We start from the raw sequence: 23976 nt of genomic DNA, 5'->3' as shown, positions 1-23976 counted from the left end.
TCGCGATTTAATTTAAAAAAAAATTGTGTGCAATGTCAGAAAATGGAAGTAGATCTTACGCATATACATACGCACACACCCAGATGCGTATAAGTTTGCGGCTCATTTTCCTCGTTTCCTTAATAGCCTTTTATGGAACTTATGGACTTATGGAATCTAGTCACTTTTTATTGCTTTTTAAATGCAGTTTTTTTAATCAGCTGTTAGTGAAAAAATTTCTTTCTCTTTTTCTTCTATTTGCTCTGGTTTTCTCTTCTGTTAATAAACCCGGATTTTCAGTACCATCCAGAATCCAGAAGCGGTTCCTTAAACGTTTTTTCCGTAGCCCTATAAATTCCTTTAATTTTTCGGTGTTTTTATACCTAGTTCGTTTTTTTTCGAACCAGCTTTCTCACCTTATAAATACTGGCACGTTTTTTTCTTCAATTAATTTGAGTATCAAATACGGTTGCCAAATCATAATATATAAAAATCACGTGTCACTATGTTTGGGGCCAATGGACTCCTAAACTGCTCAACCGATTTTGAATTTGTTTTGCACCCCGTGTATAGTTTGATCTAACTTGAAATATAGGATAGGTTATATCTCAGTTTATAGTCGCAATATTATTTTATTGCAATTTTTTTTATTTGTTTATACGTAATAATAAAATGTTACGCATACGCACCGGCACTCACATTTTCAGGTGGTGCGGATATACTTCCGTGTAATTGGTTGGTGTTTAATTAAACAACGTGCTTATCAATAAAAAATATTATAGCGAATGATATCAAGTATAGCACATCACCAGGCCCGCCGAGAGGGTGGGGTGGTTTCTGAGGGGGCTCGCGATTTAGAGGTACTATGAAATTTTTTTTTAATTCAGGAGAGTCTTTAGTTGTTCCATCTGCAATTTTTAAGCCGAATTTCAAAAGCAAATATAGGCCAAAACGGGGCCCAGTGAATGCCTAGACAGTGTTTATACAATATGGATATCAAATGAAAGCTGTTGATGAGTGCTTTAGTACAGAGTAATATATTATCCAGAGACGGACTGGGACTGGGATTAGGACTAGGACTGGGACTGAGACTCAGAGTGGGACTGGGACTGGAATAAAATACATACCACCCTCTGGGACAGGCAATAAGGGATGCAGAAGAATGAGAAGAAACTGAGAGAAGAGAAAAGAGAAGGAGATTGAGAAAGAGATAGAATGAGACATAGATGGAGATAGATGAAGCGAAAAAGATGGAGGGAGGAGTGAATAAAAGGATTAGGAAAAAGTAAAGGGGGGGGGAGGGCAGAGTCAGGCGGAAAAAGCTTATTAAAATGTATGCAGATAGGCCAAATTTAGGGCAGGACAACGTCTGCCGGGTCTTCTAGTATCTATATATATAAAATTCAAATTATGTATGTAGGTATAGATCGGGTTGGGTTGCGTCCTAAACGGATAGACCGATCACAACCAAATTTGCACAACCCACTTGTAACCTTCCAGGGATGGTCATAGGCTAAAAATAATTTCGATATATTAAAGGGGCGTGGCACCTGCCATACAAATGGATTCTTTGATACTGCATAACTCTGGAAGTACACATGCAAGAACATTGAAATTCAGTAAGGAGTTATATGAAGTCAATCCTTAACACCGCCAAGAAAATGTGCGGTGAGGAAGAAGGGGGCGTGGCACCTCCCATACAAATGGAATATATCATACTGCATATCTCTGGATGTAGTAATGGTAGGATAATGAAAATTGGTATATGAAGTTAAGTCCTAACACTTCCAGTAAAATGTGGAATTGGGGAAAAGGGGGAGTGGCACCTTCCTTACAAATGGGATTTTTCAGAACTATGGCTGCCGTACAAACTTAGGTTATTTCAGCAGCTAAAGTTTGACTACAGAGTTGAGTTTGGCCCTTGTTCCCTTTGTACGTTTAGTAATCTGCCGCCGTTAAAATTTTTTGTTAACGTCAGTCTATCTACATCTTCTCTATATATATATATATATATAATTCAAAATAACGTATGTTTGTACGTAGTTATAAATCGGGAATCACCCACTAGAAACCTTCCAAGGATGGTCCTAGGCTAAACATAACTTTAATATAAAAAGGGCGTGGCACCTACCATACAAATGGAATATTTGATACTGCATAACTCTGGAAATATACATGCAAGAACATTGAAATTCAGTAAAGAGTTATATGAGATCAATCCCTAACACCACTAAGAAAGTAAGATGTGAGTAAGAAGGGGCGTGGCACCTCCCATTTCATACTGCATATCTCTGGATTTAGTAATGGTAGAATAATGAAAATTGGTAAGGAGCTATACGACGTTAAGTCCTAACAAGACCATTAATATATGGAATTGAAAAAAACAAGGCAAATTTTTCAGAACTATGGCTGCCGTAAAAACTTTGGTTATTTCAACATGTAAAGTTTAATTGCAGAGTTGGGTTTGGCTGTTATTCCTTTAGTATTCTTTTATGTTATCTTTAGGGTTGGTATTTTTGGAGACGCCTGGAGGAACCGGAAAAAAAATGTCTGCTAAATTTTATATTAATTGATGTAAGAGCAAAAAAGAGAAATCGCTATGGCAGTTGCTTTCTCAGTTACCGCGGATACCCTTTGTGTGGTGGACTGTCTGGAAACATCTGATACACCGATGTGCAACATAAGCAAATGGTCAGGCCAAAGTGAGGATGTGCAATGTGTACACCATGACTCATAAACTGTCGCTGCAAGTTTTAGATCGAACCCTTAAGAATTTAAGTTGTAATGATCACCCCAAAAGTGATGCTTTCCTGTTACTTGCAGGAACAGCCGTAATTGAAGTAAATGCGTGATTTTTTGTATATAGACGTCTTTACGTCCAAAAATTTACTATATTTAGAAATATGAGAGGGCATTTTGGCGGGAACACTTCAGCAGCAGCTTTAGCTAAACAACTTCTTGAAATTAATTATGGCAAAATTCCTATTTCTTTACTAACAGATTTGATTTCTTTTCCTGCAAGTTTTTGTGAAATTATGACATCACCTGAAGCTTTAATAGCTAATGTTTCTTCCAAATATTGAATCTATCTTTACAAACTATAAATGGCTTTCAGAAAAGGCATTTTAAGCACCTTAAACTGAGGATGTTAATATCACTAGAACCAAGACAACTTATCACTCTATTAACACAGTCGTGGAAGAGCCCCAAGCTGTGCATATCCGATTGAGTTTATTTGCTCTTTTGAGGCATCAGAAATTTCTCCTCATCGATTGATCCTTAAAAAAGGGCCCATAATATCATAATATTTATAATATTTATGCTTCGTTATTTCGAGTCTCCACGCTTATGTAGTGGGATAAATCTTTTCATCACAAAACTTTTACGAATGTCATTGACGCTATTCATTTTAGCGGAAAATTTCGAAAACACAAAAGTTTAAAAGCAAGGATTCCATTGATACCGATAGATTTGTCTTTTCAATTGCCTCAAATTTCCTATCCCTATCAATGAAGCTCAAGGACGATCTTTAGCTGCGAATCAAGGAATTGATGAGCGCAATACAAACTTTTATAACTTCAGATCTTCTGCAACTCAATTGTCAACCTCACCTACGCGAAGGGAATCCTGTTACAAATATTTTTATATCATAAAACAACAGTCATTAGCTGTAGCAGAAGTCAATCTTACCAACTCATATTTTACCCATGGCCAGTTACGCGTACCCTGCATATTTTTATGGAAACGTGGGGTAAAACCCACTGGCATAAGCTAGTTATATATAACTTTCAAGCATCGTACATAAGAATATGTCCGTTTCAAGATTTTTGAATTCACATAGCACTTTATCAGCTATAAAAATCGTGACAAAAATTTTTCCATACCACTTTATAAATTAATAATATTTAATCAGTTAATTGTTTGAGATATTTCTATATTGAAATGCATATGTACTTCCACTTAGCAGAGATAAAATTAGAGTATCACTTGAAACGTGTAAATTAATAAAGATTATAATATTGTGAATGCGAGTATTTAGCAAATGCTTATGAAAAACTTAACAAACTGCAGAGCTGATTCAATTCGTGCAATATTTTGGGTTTGCCGAATATGACAAAAAAAAAAAAAAAAAAATGAAAATGGTTGATTGAGGCATTGCAGATCGTCTTGTTTTGCTTAGCAATATTATGCGCAATGTCCCCTTCAGGCTGTCTACACATTTCCTGTAGATCAAATTAATGAAATGCATGCTAATTTTTGTGCGATAATTGTTCATCTGCTGCTCGAAATCACGTCCACTCCAACAGTGTTATTTATCATTGAAATATGATTCAAAGTGGCTCGAAAACGCGTCCATTCCGACAACATATTCAATAATATGCAAAATTTGATAATAAAGAAAATGATGAGATCAATTATCTACGTTGTTGCCTGCATACTGAGAATTTCCAACTTCGAAAATGGGATGATATAACGAAATCAAATAGTGTCTAACATCTACTATTGTGACACCCCGTCCATCCCTACACCATAAAAACCAATTCCCATCTCTAATCAGATAGTACTGTAAAATCTATATAATGCATATCTGTAATTGCCTATCTAGTCCGTAGGATTTCATCAATCTATAGATAAAACAAATAACCAAATAACTACTCTGTTTTTATATATAAGAAGCAAGTTCCCCTGTGCCGAATTTCAAGCAATTATTTTTATACTCGGTTGAGCAGAGCTCACAGAGTATATTAAGTTTGATTGGATAACGGTTGGTTGTATATATATAAAGGAATCGAGATAGATATAGACTTCCATATATCAAAATAATCAGGATCGAAAAAAAATTTGATTGAGTCATGTCCGTCCGTCCGTCCGTCCGTTAACACGATAACTTGAGTAAATTTTGAGGTATCTTGATGAAATTTGGTATGTAGGTTCCTGAGCACTCATCTCAGATCGCTATTTAAAATGAACGATATCAGACCTATAACCACGCCCACTTTTTCGATATCGAAAATTTCGAAAAACCGAAAAAGTGCGATAATTCATTACAAAAGACCGATAAAGCGACGAAACTTGGTAGATGAGTTGAACTTATGACGCAAAATAGAAAATTAGTAAAATTTTGGACAATGGGCGTGGCACCGCCCACTTTTAAAAGAAGGTAATTTATAACTTTTGCATGCTGTAATTTGGCAGTCGTTGAAGATATCATGATGAAATTTTGCAAGAACGTTACTCTTATTACTATATGCACGCTTATTAAAAATTAGCAAAATCGGAGAAGGACCACGCCCACTTTTAAAAAAAATTTTTTTTTAAAGTAAAATTTTAACAAAAAATTTAATATCTTTACAGTATATAAGTAAATTATGTCAAGATTCAACTCCAGTAATGATATGGTGCAACAAAATACAAAAATAAAAGAAAATTTAAAAATGGGCGTGGCTCCGCCCTTTTTCATTTAATTTGTCTAGGATACTTTTAACGCCATAAGTCGAACAAAAATTAACCAATCCTCTTGAAATTTGGTAGGGGCATAGATTTTATGGCGTTAACTGTTTTCTGTGAAAATGGGCGAAATCGGTTGATGTCACGCCCAGTTTTTATACACAGTCGTCCGTCTGTCCTTCCGCATGGCCGTTAACACGATAACTTGAGCAAAAATCGATATATCTTTACTAAACTCAGTTCACGTACTTATCTGAACTCACTTTATCTTGGTATGAAAAATGAACGAAATCCGACTATGACCACGCCCACTTTTTCGATATCGAAAATTACGAAAAATGAAAAAAATGCCATAATTCTATACCAAATACGAAAAAAGGGATGAAATATGGTAAGGTAATTGGATTGTTTTATTGACGCGAAATATAACTGTATAAAAAACTTTACAAAATGGTTGTGACACCTACCATACTAAGTAGAAGAAAATGAAAAAGTTCTGCAGGGCGAAATAAAAAACCCTTAAAATCTTGGCAGGTATTACATATATAAATAAATTAGCGGTATCCACCAGATGATGTTCTGGGTCACCCTGGTCCACATTTTGGTCGATATCTGGAAAACGCCTTCACATATACAACTACCACCACTCCCTTTTAAAACTCTCATTAATACCTTTAATTTGATACCCATATCGTACAAACTCATTCTAGAGTCACCCCTGGTCCACCTTTATGGCGATATTTCGAAAAGGCGAACACCTATAGAACGAAGGCCCACTCCCTTTTAAAAATACTCATTAACACCTTTCATTTGATACCCATATCGTACAAACAAAGTCTAGAGTCACCCCTGGTCCAGAAAGGCCCACTCCCTCTTAAAATACTCATTAACTCCTTTCGTTTGATACCCATATCGTACAAACGCATTCTAGAGTCACCCCTGGTCCATCTTTACGGCGATATCTCGAAAAGGCGTCCATCTATAGAACTTAGGTCCACGCCCTTTTAAAATACTCATTAATACCTTTCATTTGATACACATATCGTACAAACGCATTCTAGAGTCAACCCTGATCCACCTTTATGGCTATATCCCTAAATGGCGTCCACCTATATAACTATAGCCCACTCCCTCATAAAATACTCTTTAATGCCTTTCATTTGATACACATGTCATACAAACACATTACAGGGTTTCCCTCGGTTCATTTTCCTACATGGTTATTTTCCCTTATGTTGTCACCATAGCTCTCAACTGAGTATGTAATGTTCGGTTACACCCGAACTTAACCTTCCTTACTTGTTGTTTTTAGAATAGGTTGGCCGTGGTCCACTTCCCAGAACGAAAAGTTTCTCGAATGATAACTTAGCCAGAGGGTTATCTCTGTACCGAATTTCACGCAAACCGAACTATAAATTTAATCTTTTGGAAGAGGTCGGTCCCTAGTCCATTTCCCGGAAAGAAAGTTTCCCAACTAAGGCTAGGCTAGTTCAGTACCGAATTTTAAAGACATTTCACAAACATTTTTTTTTTAGAAAATGTCAGCCTGGGATCACTTACCGGAAAGATAAGACAGGAAACCAAAGTGTGAACTTGAAGCACTCTCAAACCCCCTTGAACATACACACAAAATTTCGTTAAAATCGGTTCAGTCGTTTAGGAGAAGTTCAGTCACAAACACACGTATAGAGGAAATATATGTATGTGTACTAGAGCGGGTCAAATTTATTGTTGGAAAGGCACATCCAGGTTCTGAATCTATGGGTCATACTGAGTAATATTGTTCATGAGACCATAGGTCTGAAATGAATTTCGAGCCTCCCTAATTTTGTTAGAAAATTTTATATCCTTGTCCGAATCTCGGCTCTTACAAATAAAATACATGAAAATAAATGTCAAATTCTGATTCGGATTGGGATATAAAAATTGTCTAACAAAATTAGGGAGGCTCGAAATTCATTTCAGACCTATGGTCCCATGGACAATATTACTCAGTATGACCCATAGATTCGGAAACTGGATGTGCACCTGAAGTTTTTCCCCCCATTTTTCTCCATACAGTTTGACCCGCTCTAATGTGTATATATTAAGATTAATAAAAATTTAACTTTTAATTTTCTTTACAGAATTATATCCATTTAAATACAAATCTTGGTTTTGGTCTTCGTTTATACACAAACGTCAAAATTGCTCAAACAATTTTCTATCCGACGAATTACGCAAATATCGCAAACCTGCACCTCATAAACAACGATCCATTTACAATAATGGAGGGCTTCGTACATCAATGGCACACACCTACAGATAATCCCCTGCACATGGATGTAGCCAATGAACTACAAGGCGATGGTGGCTTTGAGCCGCAGACTCGTGCCAGATCGAATACATGGCCATGTCCGCGGCCAGAGAATTTTGTGGAACCACCAGACGATGTGGAAAGTACGAAGGCGAGTATTCAACATTTAGCAGGAGGAGGTAAGTTTACAAAAAAAAAACATAATAATATTTATATATTTGTGACGCTCCGCGAAAAGTCTCCTAACTCGAAAAAAATACTTTTACGATTTATTACAAACGAAAGGTTGTTCTAGAACTGGTGAAAACCCGAGATCGATATCTGTATTTCTGCATTTCTAGCCAGCTATGTGTTTGATCATTATCTTCGACCCTCCTGTGATCCGAAACCTGGGTCAGTAAAACAGCATTGTGGGTGTTCGGTGGTTCAGTCTCTGCATGCACTCCAAGACTAGCACAGATTTTAATTCACGCGATAAGATCGCCTTGATTTCGACTTCATTGTCGCTGAATATGGCGATGGTCTCATTAGGGTATTTAAGTTGCAAGTTAAGCTCAGCACAAAAGCTTTTAGCGTATACTTCCGCTTCAAATATGATTCTTTACTTTCTCAAAGGCAACGATATTCCTGCTCGGAGTACAAAAACACTGTCTCTAATTCCTTGTAGTGTTCTCAAGCTGCCCGTATACTAAACGATTTTGCGTGACCGATGGATGTTCTCTATGCTGGTGTTATTTCACGTAGACTCTCCCTCTCTCCCTGTTCTACGCTCAATATTTTCTCACAGACTATCTGCCTTAATATCTTACCCCTCAGCAGTTGAGGGAGTGGGATCAGTCGTCTCTTTCAACTCAACTATATAACGAGATGATATAAATTTTGCAGCATCAATGATTTATCGTCCTCAGCCCAACCTTTTTCCTGGTAAACGAAATTGTGGCCCTTTTTGAAGGACTACATTTGAGGTCAACACTAGCACACCATACCTTGCTTTTTTGGCGCCCAAGTCGCTGTGTAAGATGTTGATTTCATGGATGGCAGATAGTGTATGTATTCTTGTATATGATAAAATGCGTAACGAATCACGCCAGCTATCTTTGTTTCGCAAAATCAGAACTTATTTGGGAACACCACGGATGACCAAATCTTCCTAACTCAGTGTAGGTCTTCTCCTTCTTCTACTTTCAAATATAGGTTTCGATCGAAAAAATGTCTTGCCTGTAACGTCGTTGTCCATTCGTATAACATTACCTAACCAACGAAGGAGTTGGGATTTTATTCCCTGCAGTGCCCATATTTGGGAAAGTTCATCATTCTATCCCCTTTGATCGCTATCACTGCCAGGAATATAAATCTTCCGCAGAACTTTTTTCTGAAGCACTTCAAGAGCCATCTCACAGGTATCATTTGCGAGTTGTTGACCGTGATTTTTGAGCGTCGAGCTCACATAAACACCATATTGAAAAACCTAGTTTTGCTGCTGATTAGAGGCTCGAACGAAAGTAATTGATAATTAAGTGTTTTCCTAACCAGCTATCCAATAACATACAACGTCTTCCGCTGGTCCCTTCTCCTGGAAATCGGGGTATATTAACCAAGGTCCGTTTCTCTACATCTAGCTCATTCCCTGTGGGAATATCAACTAAAGCATCAACTAGCTAATCAGCGAATGCTTCCTTAAAGAGCCTGGATATTTAAGGCGAAGGTTATAAATCCTTAAAACATATGCAAATGATTATCCCCAGAAAAAAGAATTCTCAACTGAGTATTTTTGTTTCTTGTCCTTTGAAGTGGGTTTTGAGTGATTTGTTCTAAGTACAGCGCTCTGCCCTACTATAGAGTTATGTACGCATTTACGTTATTTCGATACGTCTGGCATAAAATACATTTCCGATATTGCATCACAATAAAAACGATTTCAGACGCATTGAATTAGATCCATATTTTTTTCAGCGAAAGTTATCCCTGTAATCTCTTTTATTCAGAAAAATTCCTTGGATACTTTGTTGCAACTTTGTTATTGTTTAATGTCATTTGCAACTTGCGAAATGATAAAATTCACCAAGATTCTTTTGTTTTGCTTCCAGACTCACAACAAGCCGTACAAAATATAAACACGACTAAAAAGAATTCGTCGCGTCGAAATGCGTGGGGCAATTTGTCGTACGCTGATCTGATAACGCACGCCATTGGCTCGGCACCTGACAAGCGACTAACTCTAAGTCAAATCTATGAATGGATGGTGCAGAATGTGCCATATTTTAAGGATAAAGGCGATTCGAATAGCAGTGCTGGCTGGAAGGTAAGTGAGAATTTATTCGTTTTTGAAAACATGTACACCCACACTCAAACAGCTTCTTCTTCTTAATTACATCTATAAACAATATCCCTTTTATATTTATGTTTGCATGTATGTATGTGAACCGATATACATACATTGAACGGTGCAACAGTAAATAAATAACAATTTATAAACACAATGAGTAACAATAACAAAAACGAGTTATAAACATTGCACCACACTCAAAGTGTAAACAATAAATGCGAAAGATAGTAAGTAAGTGGACACAAATAAAATTTGTTTACAAATAAATATGACAATCAAAAATTGGCGGGAAAATACGCAAATAAGTGTGAGAAAAGGCCATTGACGTGACTGTACCGGAATGTACAAATAAACAAACTCTCCTTGTGTACTTAATTCGTTGCGTAATTTTGCTCAAACCGTACGCAATGTTTAGTATATGCTGATGTGTGCAAAATTTTTAATATCGGCTTATTATCAATAACCAATTATTATCGTCGAGCTATCGGTTTGTTATCGGCTTTTTACCGCCGAGTCATCAGCTTCTTATTGGTTCCTTATTGGCACGCTTTCGACGATACGCAGACGTAGTCATCGATTTTATATTGAAGTTTTATTGGTAACTGTTTCATAAAAACCGGTGAGTCATCGATAACACGCCGATAACAAATTGTAAGACTCTTGGTAATAAATCGTTAGTTTTGCGGTATAATTTGATAACTTTTCGATAGCAATATGTCGATACCTCGATAAAAATATGTCGATACCCCGATAACGCAGCAATAACCTTTCGATATGAAACCTATATCTTTTCGATAAATAGTCTATAACTTTTCTATAATCGAATTCGGCAACTCATTGATTCGTTATCGATAGCAAATTTATAACACTTCGATAACAAATCGAAAACTTGTCTACACCTCGTCGGTAACAGATCTATAAAAAAACCGATAACTAGTCATTAAGAAATGGATAACACGTCCACATCCTCCATTAGCGAGAGAAATGAAATGGTGAATAAACAGTTTCTGTTGAATAACCAGACGCCTGATCATCCCAATAGACATCTGATTGAAGAGTCCCCGCCTCCCAGGGAATTAAGAAGTCATCTACGCAAACTTTATGAGGCAATACGAGAGAACACTGCCGCATGTAGAAGAAAAACGCAAAGAGGTCCTCGGTGATATCCACAAACAGGCGTCGGACCTATATGCCAGGAATTGCCCGGCGAAGCCAGCTCATAAAGATAAATGCCCTGAACTCGCAGAAGAGGAAAGCATTATCCCTTAGGGAGTAGCGCGTCAGCTAGCTTAACTTCGATCTGGATACTGTAAGAGGTTAAACTCTTACCTATCTAGAATTAACCCTGACATAAATAATGTATGTCTTGTTTGCGACGAGTCCCCACATGACGTCAACCATGTTTTTAACTGCAATATGGAACGAACACCTCTAACATCCCTCTGAGTATGGGCCACCCCTTTTGAAACTGCCAGTTTCCTTAGACTACCGTTATTACAAATTGATACCAATTTGTGAGTGGTCGCATCTATTGGATTGGGCGAAACATTGCTACAACAGCAACAACAACGTCCACACCTTGGCGATATCAAATAACGATAACTCGTCGCTAACAACTTAATAAGAACCCGCCCGGTTCGGTTTCGGCTCTGGCTTCCGTTTTGACTTCTAATCTTTCCTATGCTCTACTCTCATTTTCTCTCCTGTTTCCTTCTAATTTCTTTACATTTATTTTCCCTCCCTCTAACAATTTGTTCCTTTTCTTTTTCCCCTCCGTTTTTATTCCTTTACTTCATTCTGTTTTCCGTTTCGGGACCATCTCACGATTGAGTTAAGGCACCGGCTTAGAGTATGGTGAGGAGGGGATGTCACAAGGGGTGTCGTTTCTCTCTTAATATACTTGTATTTGTGAAGACTCCTCCCTTTAGTTTGAAAGATGCGTATTGTTGATTATAGCTGCTTGAATTTACGAGGAAGTAAAAGATTACTGAATTTGGACCACCTTCATCGGAGAATACTGCTGGTACTCGCTGACAGGCTTAAGCAACTGCAGTCTGGGGAGACAAAACGACATCGAGAGGCAGGGTAAACTCTTCTGACTCCTGAACAATTTAAAGTTTTGATCAGCTTCTATCTTGTCCCTAGCAGGACAGATTATTGTCCACCGTTTTCCGTCCGCTAGATTCACACTAACATTTTCCCAAGCACATGAAACCTAATATAACTTGTCGGAAGTATTTGGAGCCAAACTGGCTGCTCCCGGACAGAGGTGCCTTTGCTCATCTTAGTAACCACTGGCTGGTAGTTATATCAACATAAAAAATCCAAACACAGCAGTAAAGTTTATCCATCCGCTCAAAAGTTATCCGTTATTAAAGCTAATCCACACGCATCTACACAGCAGGTACTACATTATTTTATACCAATGTAGTACAAAGCTGCCGACTAGATTCCACAATAAATTAGCTAGAACAAGCATTATGGTCAGGTGAGCGCAGCTGTGAATAAACAGCTGATAGCTGTTCGTTCACAGCTGATACATATCTTACGTTTAATGCTTGAAACACAATGCCCTGACGCCGCGAAATAATCGCGGCGAACTTCGCCTAGTCAAAAATAGAATCCTCGTAATTACATGAGGGGTGAACACAAGGAAAGCGAAGAGCGAAATTTACGCGACATCATTTTACGACGATAGATTTATTTCTATCGTCGCCGCCGGGCCATGATGACAAACATTCCAAGGGTTGCTGCAATTTTTTTTTTTACATATAATTCTTAATTTTTCTGGCACAACACGTTCAAAGGGAGGAGGAGGGATATCGAAATACGTGTTTCCATATATGTAATACTTAATATATAAAAATCACATGTCACTATGTTTGGCGCAAATGGACTCCTAAACTACTTAACCGATTTTGAATTTGTTTTGCACCCCGTATGTAGTTTGATCTAACTTAAAAGATAGGATAGGCTATATCTCAGTTTATAGTCGCAATATTATTTTATTGCCATTTTTTTATATGTTTATATGTAATAATAAAATGTTACGCATACGCGCCGGCACTCACATTTTCAGGGGTGCGGATATACTTCCGTGTAAATGGTCGGTGTTTAATTAAACAACGTGCTTATCAATAAAAAATATTATAGCGAATGATATCAAGTATAGCAGATCACCAGGCCCGCCGAGTGGGTGGGGTGGTTTCTGAGGGGGCCCGCGATTTAGAGGTACTATGACATTTGATAGAAGAGAAAAGAGAGAATGAGAGGGAGATTGAGAAAGGGATAGAATGAGACGAAGATGGAGCGAAAAAGACGGAGGGAGGAATGAATAAAAGGATTAGGAAAAAGGGAAGAGGGGGGGGGGCAGAGTCAGACGGAAAAAGCTTATTAAAATGTATGCAGATAGGCCAAATTTAGGGCAGGACAACGTCTGCCGGGTGTTCTAGTTGCTAATAAAAAATACTCGCAATGTGTTTTGAATTCGAAATCAAAACAAGACAGCCTATACAATTTTTGTGATTGTAAGAACATAAGTTTGACAAGGAAAAATTTAAATTTAGGCACATTCGATTATTGAATACAAAAACAAAAACGTTTAAATAGCAATATATCCGCACTCTGATGTTTGGGAATGTACCTAGCCTTTTGTAGCAATATAGGAGTATTACATATATCGTTAGCTTAATGTGAAAATGTGCTAAGTCACTTTTTTTGAAAAATTGTATTTTAGTGCAGTTTTAAAACTGAATTCAAAATACATCGATCCTGTGGGCAATGATGTGTAAATGTGCTAAGTCGTGAGCTGATTTTTTTTTTTGTTTTTGTGCTAAGTCAACCTGTCAATAATATCAATCCGAATTTCTAGTCATTTCTTTGTGCGCGCATTTTATTTATTTATTTAATTCATTCAGTCTAAAAGTACATGCTTTGTTGTTGTTGTTGTATTAACGATAAAGACACTCCCCGAAGGCTTTGGGGAGTGTTACCGATGTTGATGGTTCTTTGCCGGATATAGATCCGATACGTTCCGGTAACAAAGCACTAATAAGGTCTATCCCGACTATCTCGGGAACGATTTATATGACCACATTAATCCTTCTAGGCCATACCGCCTTCCCCATCCCTAGTTCTATGAGAAACTTGGGGTCTCCAGAGCCTCGGATGTCAATGAAACAGTATTCGCTACGGGTAGGTGAGGTTGACAATTGGGTTGGAGAAGCTATATTTTTCGCTGGAAACCCCTTGAGAAGCTTGCGAACACACCCCCTTGAAATTGGATTCACCCAATTGAGACATGCCTTTGGTGTTTTATAAATGCTTTGCGCTGACCATAATCTACTGCAATTCTTACATGTCGATAACTACATGCTTTCTTACAGACTAGTTAAAAATAGAAAATTCAAGCTTAAACTTATATAAGGTGTTATTAAAATTAATAACACTACTGAATCGATATGCTAGATCTATTAGCCTAGTTATAGGTTCATTCATAACATAATTCGTTTTATGAGTTATTTTGATAAATAATCTGTTATGCCGAAGATCACGCAGTGCAATATATGGAATGAACAAATTAGATAAACCAGAGCAATTCGTGCTAAAAATTATTACATTATAGGCAAGCATGAGTGAGATAAATGTTCTTCTGTCATGCAAAGCCTGAAGACCAAGCAATTTGCGCCTGCTGGTATACGATGGGAGGCCGTCTGGCCAGTGAAGCATACGTAAAGCAATTTTTGTAAAATGTTTTTGAACTTTCTCAATTTTATAGGAGTTAGATGCATAGAAAAGGATTCCATATTATTGAGCAATATTCAAGACCACTTCTGACCAAGGATATATAAAGTGCTTTCAACGTCATAGGGTCCTTAAAGTCACTGGTGTTACGTCTACTGAATCCAACCATTGCAACGAATTTTGAAACAATGAAGTCAATTGGCGGCCACCGTGGTGTGATGGTAGCGTTCTCCGCCTACCACACCGTATGCCCTGGGTTCACACCCCGGGCAAAGCAACATCAAAATTTTAGAAATAAGGTTTTTCAATTAGAAGAAAATTTTTCTAAGCGGGGCCGCCCCTCGGCAGTGTTTGGCAAGCACTCCGCGTGTATTTCTGCCATGAAAAGCTCTCAGTAAAAACTCATCTGCCTTGCAGATGCCGTTTGGAGTCGCCATAAAACATGTACTTCCCGTCCGGCTAATTTGTAGGGAAAATCAAGAGGAGCACGACGCAAATACAAAATAGCTGCTGGGTTAGCATGCATGATTTTTATTTATCTTTTAAAAGCTTCTACACTCAAAAGTATTGCAACTAAGGTATCCTCTTTCACAGTTTTGAAAAAAAGGTTATTTAAAAATTATTGATTTTTTTTCGTCTCCTGTAAAATTCGTAAAAGTTGACTTAGCACATTTTCACATTAAGCTAACGATATGCGTGTTTCGGTATCATTATTAATAAACTGCCAACTATTGATTAATACTATGACAAACTAAAAGGTAATTAGCACAAACATATGCTAAATTTTCGTTTTTAATTAAACGGTTTTATTTAGCTTGACTTGACAGGCTGGCACGAATTTTGTAATTGAAATTTAAGTAACTTCCCGATAAACTACAAGCTTGAAACTTGGAATTTAGTTCAGAACCCGATGATAATGCACTAATAAGGAAATAATCGCCGCTAGGTGGCGCAAGGATCGAGATATTCAAAAAACTCGTATTTGTGGTTCGATTTGGCTCATATTTGGAACACATAATACATACAGGAATAGAAAGCGACCTATGAAAAAATCGCCGCTAGGTGGCGCAATGATCGAGGTATTCACACAAATTTTATTTGTGGTCCGATTTGGCTCATATTTGGAACACATAATACATACAAGAATAGAAGCTGACCTATGAAAAAAATCGCCGCTAGGTGGCGCAAGGATCGAGATATTCACAAAAATCGTATTTGTGGTCCGATTTTGCTCATATTTGGAACACATAATACATACAAGAATAGAAAGCGACCTATGACAAACAATCGCCGCTAGGTGGCGAAAAGATCGAGATAGTAAAAAAATTCGTATTTGTGGTCCGATTTGGTCGATATTTGGAACACATAATACATCCATGAATAGAAAACGGATTATGATGTACGACTTGGCTCATATTTGGAACAAATATTACATACAGTCCGGTAGAAGTGACATCAAAATATTTTGGAGTTCGAGGAGGGACAAGCATACGTGGCGCTGAGTCGAATAAATTATTTGGAAGGATTATGTGACCTATATTGTAACAAATTGTCAGGAAAGAGTCCTTGTAACAATGAGTCACTAAATGAACTAAATAGAATGAGAAATAATAGGAAATTAAATAAAGACTAAAAAATTTATAAGACAATTAAATAAAAGCGTTGGTCGCGTAAAATTTCTATTGATAGTCATAAGACCAACTGAATCTTAATCATGTTATGCTACGTCTCACAACTTAGAAATTTCACGCGCCCAACGCTTTTTTTTGTCTTATCAATGTCCTAGATTGATGAGGAGTATGATGACTAGTGCCTAGGACCTTCCTAATTATTTTCTAGCATTTAGTATTATTACTTCATGTAAGTATTGTTTTCAATAAAACCGTTTAACTTAAACATTTTTTTTTAAATTATTTTATTTCAATCAATGTTTTCAACTAACCGGGTACGTGCGCTGTCAAAAATTTAAAGTCATGCAAGCTTATGGAAACGTAGGTACGTAACGTGCGCCGTATACATGTGAACTGTATTTTTATACTCAGCGTGCTTTGCACACAAAAATTCGGCAGAGAGGTTGCCTTTACTATAAGGAATGCTTTGAAGAAAACTTAACGAAATCGGTTAAGGACCACGCCCACTTGTATGTAAAAGATTTTTAGAAGGGTCGTGGACGAATAAAATAAGCTATATCTTTGCAAAAAGAGCTTTGTATCAATAGAATTTTACTTTCTAAATTGAATTATAACATTAAATTGGAAAACACTAAAATTTTTGAAAATGGGTGTGACACCGCCCCTTTTAGAACTAAGCAATTTTCTATGTTTCGGGAGCCATAACTCGAAGAAAAATTAACATATCGTAATGAAATTGAGTACACATATTTTCCTTATAGCAGAAAATATTTCTAATAAAAATGGACGGAAGCGGTTAAAGACGACGGCAACTTAGATATAAACAAGCTTGAAAGGCTCGTATACTAGAATAAAAAGCTATAACTTAGCAAAAAATAGTTTTGAATCAATGATATTTTATTTATCAAGTTTTATTGTAAGAGCAAATAGGGAAACATTTTTTTTTAAACGGGCGGTGCCACGTGTTATGTAAAAAGTAATTTATCTGAAATGAAATGTAAAATTGAAGCTCACGCTAAGTATATAATGTTCGGTTACACCCGACACCTTTACTTGTTTAAATTAAAGGATTATAATATTAATATTCTCCCTCCGGATTAACACAGCTCTTAACATTTTGGGCGTGTTTTAGCAGTCAAGTGCTAAAGCAGAGATTTAAAAAAGTTTTAATTGTTTTCATCTTTATTTCTAAATAATGGCCACTCTGAAAAAGCGTCAATTTCGCCCGGCATTGTGTTTCAAGTAGACGAAAAGTCTGGGTGTAATTTGAAAAATGTCATCGCCCGACGTGGCGTAAATCGTCTTCACTCGGCATTGTATTTCAAGCAAACGCCTTTACCAAAGACTGATTGAAGAGTAAAGATGTTGCAGGAACGAAAAATAGTGTGAAGCAAGCTTCACACAATTCTAGTAGGTCACATTCACCACTTACCACAGCAGAATTTGTTAAACTACCACTGTCTGTATTTGTTATTTAATAATTATTTGTACAGATTTTATTTACCTAATGTGTTCAGAATTTTAACTTGTGCTCTCTAAAACTCCAATCAGTGTATTTGTGTCCTTAAATTATGTTAAAAATTGTGTTAAAATTTTCGGTGTGGTGGAAGTGACCTACTAGAATTTTGGGAAGCTCCACTGCTTTCCACTGAAGTTCGCGCATGCAACATCTTTACTCTTCGATCAGTCTTTGCCTTTGCCTTTACCATAGACCCCACATATATAGTTCATCATTCGCCCATCAGCTGCTCACTTATGGTGCTTAAGCACGAGTACGCGCAAATAGTTTGCTAAGCGCTCCCACTTGTTGCATGTGACTGAATGAATGTCTGCCTAGGTAACTTGCGTATGTATCAGCTGTTGTTTTAATAAATTATGTAAACAAATCCCAGCTGATTGCCGGTTGCTAACTTGCCATTATAACGTCAACGAATTTATTCCAATTCATGAAACAACTATTGCTATTTGCTTTGTTTGTCTACTTATTCGTTTTGTTGTGTTTTACTTTTTTATGTCATATTTATTATTACTTCGTTGTTGTATGGGTTTTTTATAGCTTTTAACTTGTTATGTGCATTATATCTTCCCCTTCGAGCGCACAAAATGTGGTAACAGCATGACATGCATTTTGTTTGTTTTGGATTTTTGTTTTGGTTTTTTTCCTTTACATTGTTTCTATTTTTAAATACATTTTTATGGTTTTGTTTGTTTGTTGCAATTATCTTAATTTCAGTTGTTCCATGTATGAAGTTTACCGATGTTTGTTTTGTGTACACAACATCATTAACGTTTTTGTTGCTTATTATGTCATTATTTATTTTGTTGACTCTACGTGGTTCGAGTCAAGTTCAGGGCCATAGCCGGTTGGTTGGTTATTGGTGTTATTTGGTTTGGTTTTGTTTGTTATTTGTTTTACAGTTTACAATTCAATTTTTGTTTTTTTTGTCTGACAAAAATTTAATATTAGTTTTTATTAAGTCGTTTAGTTATTTGTGTAGTAACCCTGCCACAAATCCGATTAGTCTAGGATGAATCCGGGATGAGTCGCAAAGGAATATGAGACTAAACCCAGTTCTTACTGGAAGAAAATACCGGCCTATCAAAATACTGCTCTCAGAATCGCTAAGGGCTGTCTTATGTCCCAATAACATCGCCTACACAGTGTGGTGAGAGTACTCTTCATTATGGAGATAAACGAAATGCTGAACAAACAGTTTCTGTTGAATACCCATCAGACATCTGATTGAAAGTGCCGTGCCTCCCAGAGCTTTAAGAAGTCATTTCCGCAAGCATTATGAGAGAAACGGCACCTAAGGACTCAGCCACAGCAACAACAAAAAGTTGCTCAGTAATATCCACAAAAAGACGTCGGTCTCTATGCCAGGAATTGCCCGGCGAACCCCTTCTTAAAAGGAAATAACTTAAACTCGTAGAAGAGGAAAACAATTTTTCTTGGGAAACTCGCGCCACTCTTCCTAAATTTCGATCTGGATACTGTAACGATTACCTATGTAGAATCGAGCCCGACATACATAATGCATGTCCTGTATGCAACGTGACTCTAACCATATTTTCAATTGCAATGTGGAAACAACGCCTCTAAGACCCCTCTCACCCTGGTCCACACCTGTGAAAACTGCACGTTTTCTTGGACTCCCGTTAGGGGATATTGATGACTTTCCGACAGATCCTTTTTCTGCTCTCCTCGGTACCCTTACGGGCACTGTTCGACAGGACCTATTTGTATCACTTTGGATACTGTTCGACACTTTCGTTTTGTAACGGGATTGGTACTGTCATACAGAACCTTTTTCTACATTCCTTTATACCTTTACGGGTAATACTTGATCCTTCCTCTTCGTTACCCTACATTCATTGTTGGACAAGTCTTCTTTGATCGCCTACGAGTACTGTTGAAAAGGTTGTACCCAAAAGGGACTAGAGGGGATCAATTATACCCCCCGGGGGGAAAAAAGAGATTTATCGCAGACCACATCGCACAAATATTTTGCAGGGAAATTACAAGTTTGCTCAACTGTCTGGAAAAATAATTTTGTGCTAAACTCTTGTCAGCTGTTCTTGCCAACAGACTCTGACATATTTGTCTTAATTGTTGGCAAATAATCTTTATTTTTAAACTAAGTTGTTGCCATAGTTGAGAGCAGTTCATGAAATAGTACCATCCACTTAGATTCAACTATCATTACTTTTACAGACCCGGTGGAATGGCACGTGGTATGCCGCTTGAAACGCAGTATTAGAGGCGCTGTCATACTGAGTTCCGACTCTTTCTTCCCCTTTTTTGTTTTTGGAACGCAAGAAGTCTATTTATCGATACTATAAGCTCGCGGGAAAAATCGATCACACTGGTGGGAAGTCACTTTGGCATTCTCGGCTTGAAGTCTCCAAGCAAGGCTTTTAAAAAGCATATGTCCAGCAAAATTACACTATTGCAGCAAGCGGTTTGCTTTATATACTCATCAATTTCTTTTCGACTAGCTATTGGGGTTTTATCTATTTAGTTATCGAAAATAACGAGTCGTCGATTTATTATCCAAATGTTATAAACTTATTAACGATAGGAAGCGCTATCGACGAGACATTCGCTTTTGATAAATGGGTTATCGATTTTTTGACGACCGCCTACTAAAATCCTGGGATCAAGGCTCAGAAAAAGCAACACCAAAATCTTTAGAAATTATTTTTTTTCAAATAAGAGTAAGTTTTGTTTACCAGGAGTATGGTAAACATTTCGAGTATATTTCTTCCATGAAGGATTTAGGGAAGGTTATCGATATTCATGGTCCTTAGGCTATTTTCCAATGAAAATTTATTGACTTGGTATCTTACTGCTTTGTTATCGACGAGCTGTCGGTTTTAAATGGATTTGTTATCGGTCTGTTGTCGTTTTGTTGTCGAGAGAGCTAGCTAATTTGGCCTATAATCAAACAAATATCGATAACATTTCCAAAAAGATCTTTATGATCTCCTAAGGGTCCAGACAATATTCTGAAAATATCCTATATGAATACCGAAAAGGATTAAGAAATATTGCCGAAAAACTAACTATTCAACATATTTCTTTGCTAATTTCACGCATTTGAATTAATAACTAAACATTTGCAATATACTTAACAATATCGACAGCTAAGCGAAATATTACTCCATTTCGGGTGCCAGTTCGAAACGTCCTATACTTAAATATCTTCCAAAAATTTCGTATCTCAGGATGTATTTCAAGAACTCTATATTCATAGAAAGTTTTTAAATAAAATAATAAATTAAATATAAGGCGCGATAACCTCCGAAGAGCTTTTAGGTCGAACTTCTCATCCAATTCGCGTCGTGCTTCTTTTCATTTCTCCTGCATATTGGAGGTCCCCTACATGTTTTATACGGACTCCGAATAGCTTTCCATGCCAGAAATACACTCGAAGTGCTTGGCAAATCACTGCCGCGAGGCGACCTCGCTTAGGAAAACTTTCTCTTATTTGAAAAAACTTGTTTCTTAAATTTTGATGTTGCTTTGCCCGGGGCGTGAACTTAGAATCTCCGGTATGGTAGATGGAGCACGCTACCACCACACCACGGCGGCGTTCGGAAAATTTCGTACAGAAAAGTAGTTAATATTTAACTAATTCATTGTTTTTCACAGACATTGAAAGAGTTTCTAAAAGAAAAAGAGTATTTGGATATTATTTCTGGATCATTGTGGACTATTTTAGAGGAATTTGAAAACATATGACTAACGGCTTTTTATCGATAAAGATGAAAGGGAGTTTATAAAAAAGTCAGTCTGAAAAAAGTAAGTTTGAAATCCCAAAATTGTTCAAAACCACATCAAAAATTTTAAAATGGAAAAATGAAAATAATAAAAACCTTAAACTTACAGTTAAAAATCGTTAAATTGAAATATCTGTGGTCACAAGTTATAACAGCCTAAGTCTAAAATCACGTCATCGAAAATGTTGTATAAAACGCTTCAAACCTCGAATAATAAACTCAAATATACACAAATATCGTTCAAAACCAATAGTCTAAATATGTACATTTTTAAATCTTAAATCGTTAGTGTTTATTTAGTAAGTATAAAATGCTATCAAAAATTAATTTTGCGAAATATTAAATGGTGCCTTAAGCGTTTATGACTTGTAGCCACGGATATATGAAATGTTATGATTGTGTTCTGTTTGAGAGATGTGATAGCTCTGAATGGAGCACCCGATATTAACCAGAGCGCTGCGACTAGAAACCTGCCCACGGAGCGCATGATTTAAAAAAAAAAACATTGACTTTGCTGGTTTAAAATTGAAGCCATGAGCGCCCAAATCATTTGCATGACAACCGGTTAAATTTAGATTTCGCACCAAATTTGGTTCGGTCATTAAAAACGTCTCAAATTGAGACTCAAATTTAAGCCTGAAGCGCACGAAAAATTGGGGAGAAGGCTCTGTCTGACATTTGTCATAGTGTAACCTTTCCGTTATACTTTTTATCAAGCATTTTAAATGAATTATCTGCTAAACTCTGTTATCAGCACTTTCGTAGTTTTTTTCACAGGTTTTAAAACTTTATCTGACTTTGAATGACTGATTTTATCGTTCCAGCTACTTTTCAATATAATAGTATTTTTTAACTTTATAAAAAGCATGTTTGTTGAATAATGAATGAAATATTTTATGGTGGGTGTGACCTCATATTGCTTGAGTAAACTATTAATAATGCAAAGCTAACTTTTTAATACCCGCATGCACACGTTTCTAATAACAAATTTAATTAGGTGCAAATATGAATAATAATTGTGCATATTCTCTTGCGCGTTAAGTTTTTTAATATAATAAAAATAATTGAATGACTTTGACATGTGAATAGTTACAGCCACGGGTTAATCGAGATATTTACGTTAATTGATAAATGTAAAAAAATGTTGGTGTTGTATTTCACAACAAAACGATTATTCTAATACATCCTTCTATGTATTATAAAAAAAGTTAGGAAATTACAGTTATTATGTAAAACAATAAGTACAAGCAGATCAAGTAACTTGTGGATATGGGTCCTTTCCATTGCAACGACCGCACTAACAAGTTTGTTCAATCTATAGACTAAATAAATAAATCATTTAAATAATCATTGAGTATAAATAAAAAAAAAACAAGTAAGGAAGGTTAAGTTCGGGTGTAACCGAACATTACATACTCAGCTGAGAGCTTTGGGGACAAAATAAGGGAAAATCACAATGTAGGAAAATGTAAACCTGGAATGTGTTTGTGGGACATGTGTATCAAATGGAAGGTATTAAAGAGTATTTTAAAAGGGAGTGGGCCATAGTTCTATAGGTGGACCAGGGGTGACTCTAGAATGCGTTTGTACGATATGGGTATCAAATAAAAGGTATTAATGAGGATTTTAAAAGGGAGTGGCCCTTAGTTGTATATGTGAAGGCGTTTTCGAGATGTTGACCAAAATGTGGACCAGGGTGTCCCAGAACATCATCTGTCGGGTACCGCTAATTTATTTATATAGTATGTATTACCACGAACAGTATTCCTGCCGAGATTCCAAGCGCTTTTGATTTCGCCCTCCAGAACTTTTTCATTTTCTTCTACTTAATATGGTAGATGTCACAACCATTTTACAAAGTTTTTTATAAAGTTATATTTTGCGTCAATAAACCAATCCAATTACCATGTTTCATCTCTTTTTTCATATTTGGTACAGAATTGTGGCATTTTTTTCATTTGTCGTAATTTTCGATATCGAAAAGTGGGCATGGTCATTGTCGGATTTCGGCCATTTTTTATACCAAGATAAAGTGAGTTCAGATAAGTACGTGAACTAAGTTTAGTAAAGAAGTATCGATTTTTGCTCAAGTTATCGTGTCAACGGCCAGCGGAAGGATAGACGGATGGCTGTGTATAAAAACTGGGCGTGGCTTCAACCGATTTTGCCCTTTTTCACAGAAAACAGTTATCGTCCTATAAACTAAGCCCCTACCAAATTTCACAAGGATTGGTAAATTTTTGTTCGACTTATGGCATTAAAAGTATCCC

General features: G+C 36.7%; 1 protein-coding gene across 11 annotated transcripts in view; it reads left to right on the top strand.

Annotated features, from left to right (window-relative positions):
* foxo (forkhead box, sub-group O) overlaps window positions 1-23976 on the top strand; it is a 173824-nt gene that overhangs the window by 41874 nt on the left and 107974 nt on the right. For 10 of the 11 annotated variants that reach the window (XM_067761788.1, XM_067761791.1, XM_067761787.1 and 7 more), the window contains exons 3-4: window positions 7554-7902; window positions 9811-10025. In XM_067761788.1, the coding sequence (XP_067617889.1) occupies window positions 7695-7902; window positions 9811-10025 (423 nt within the window). In that variant the 5' untranslated portion in view covers window positions 7554-7694. Of the gene's footprint in view, window positions 1-6962; window positions 7128-7553; window positions 7903-9810; window positions 10026-23976 lie in introns of all 11 variants that reach the window. The other variant, XM_067761789.1, reaches the window with a different exon arrangement.

Source organism: Eurosta solidaginis, chromosome 1, assembly GCF_040869045.1.
Source record: "Eurosta solidaginis isolate ZX-2024a chromosome 1, ASM4086904v1, whole genome shotgun sequence".
Lineage (NCBI taxonomy): Eukaryota > Metazoa > Arthropoda > Insecta > Diptera > Tephritidae > Eurosta > Eurosta solidaginis.
This window is presented reverse-complemented; position numbering and strand designations above follow the sequence as displayed.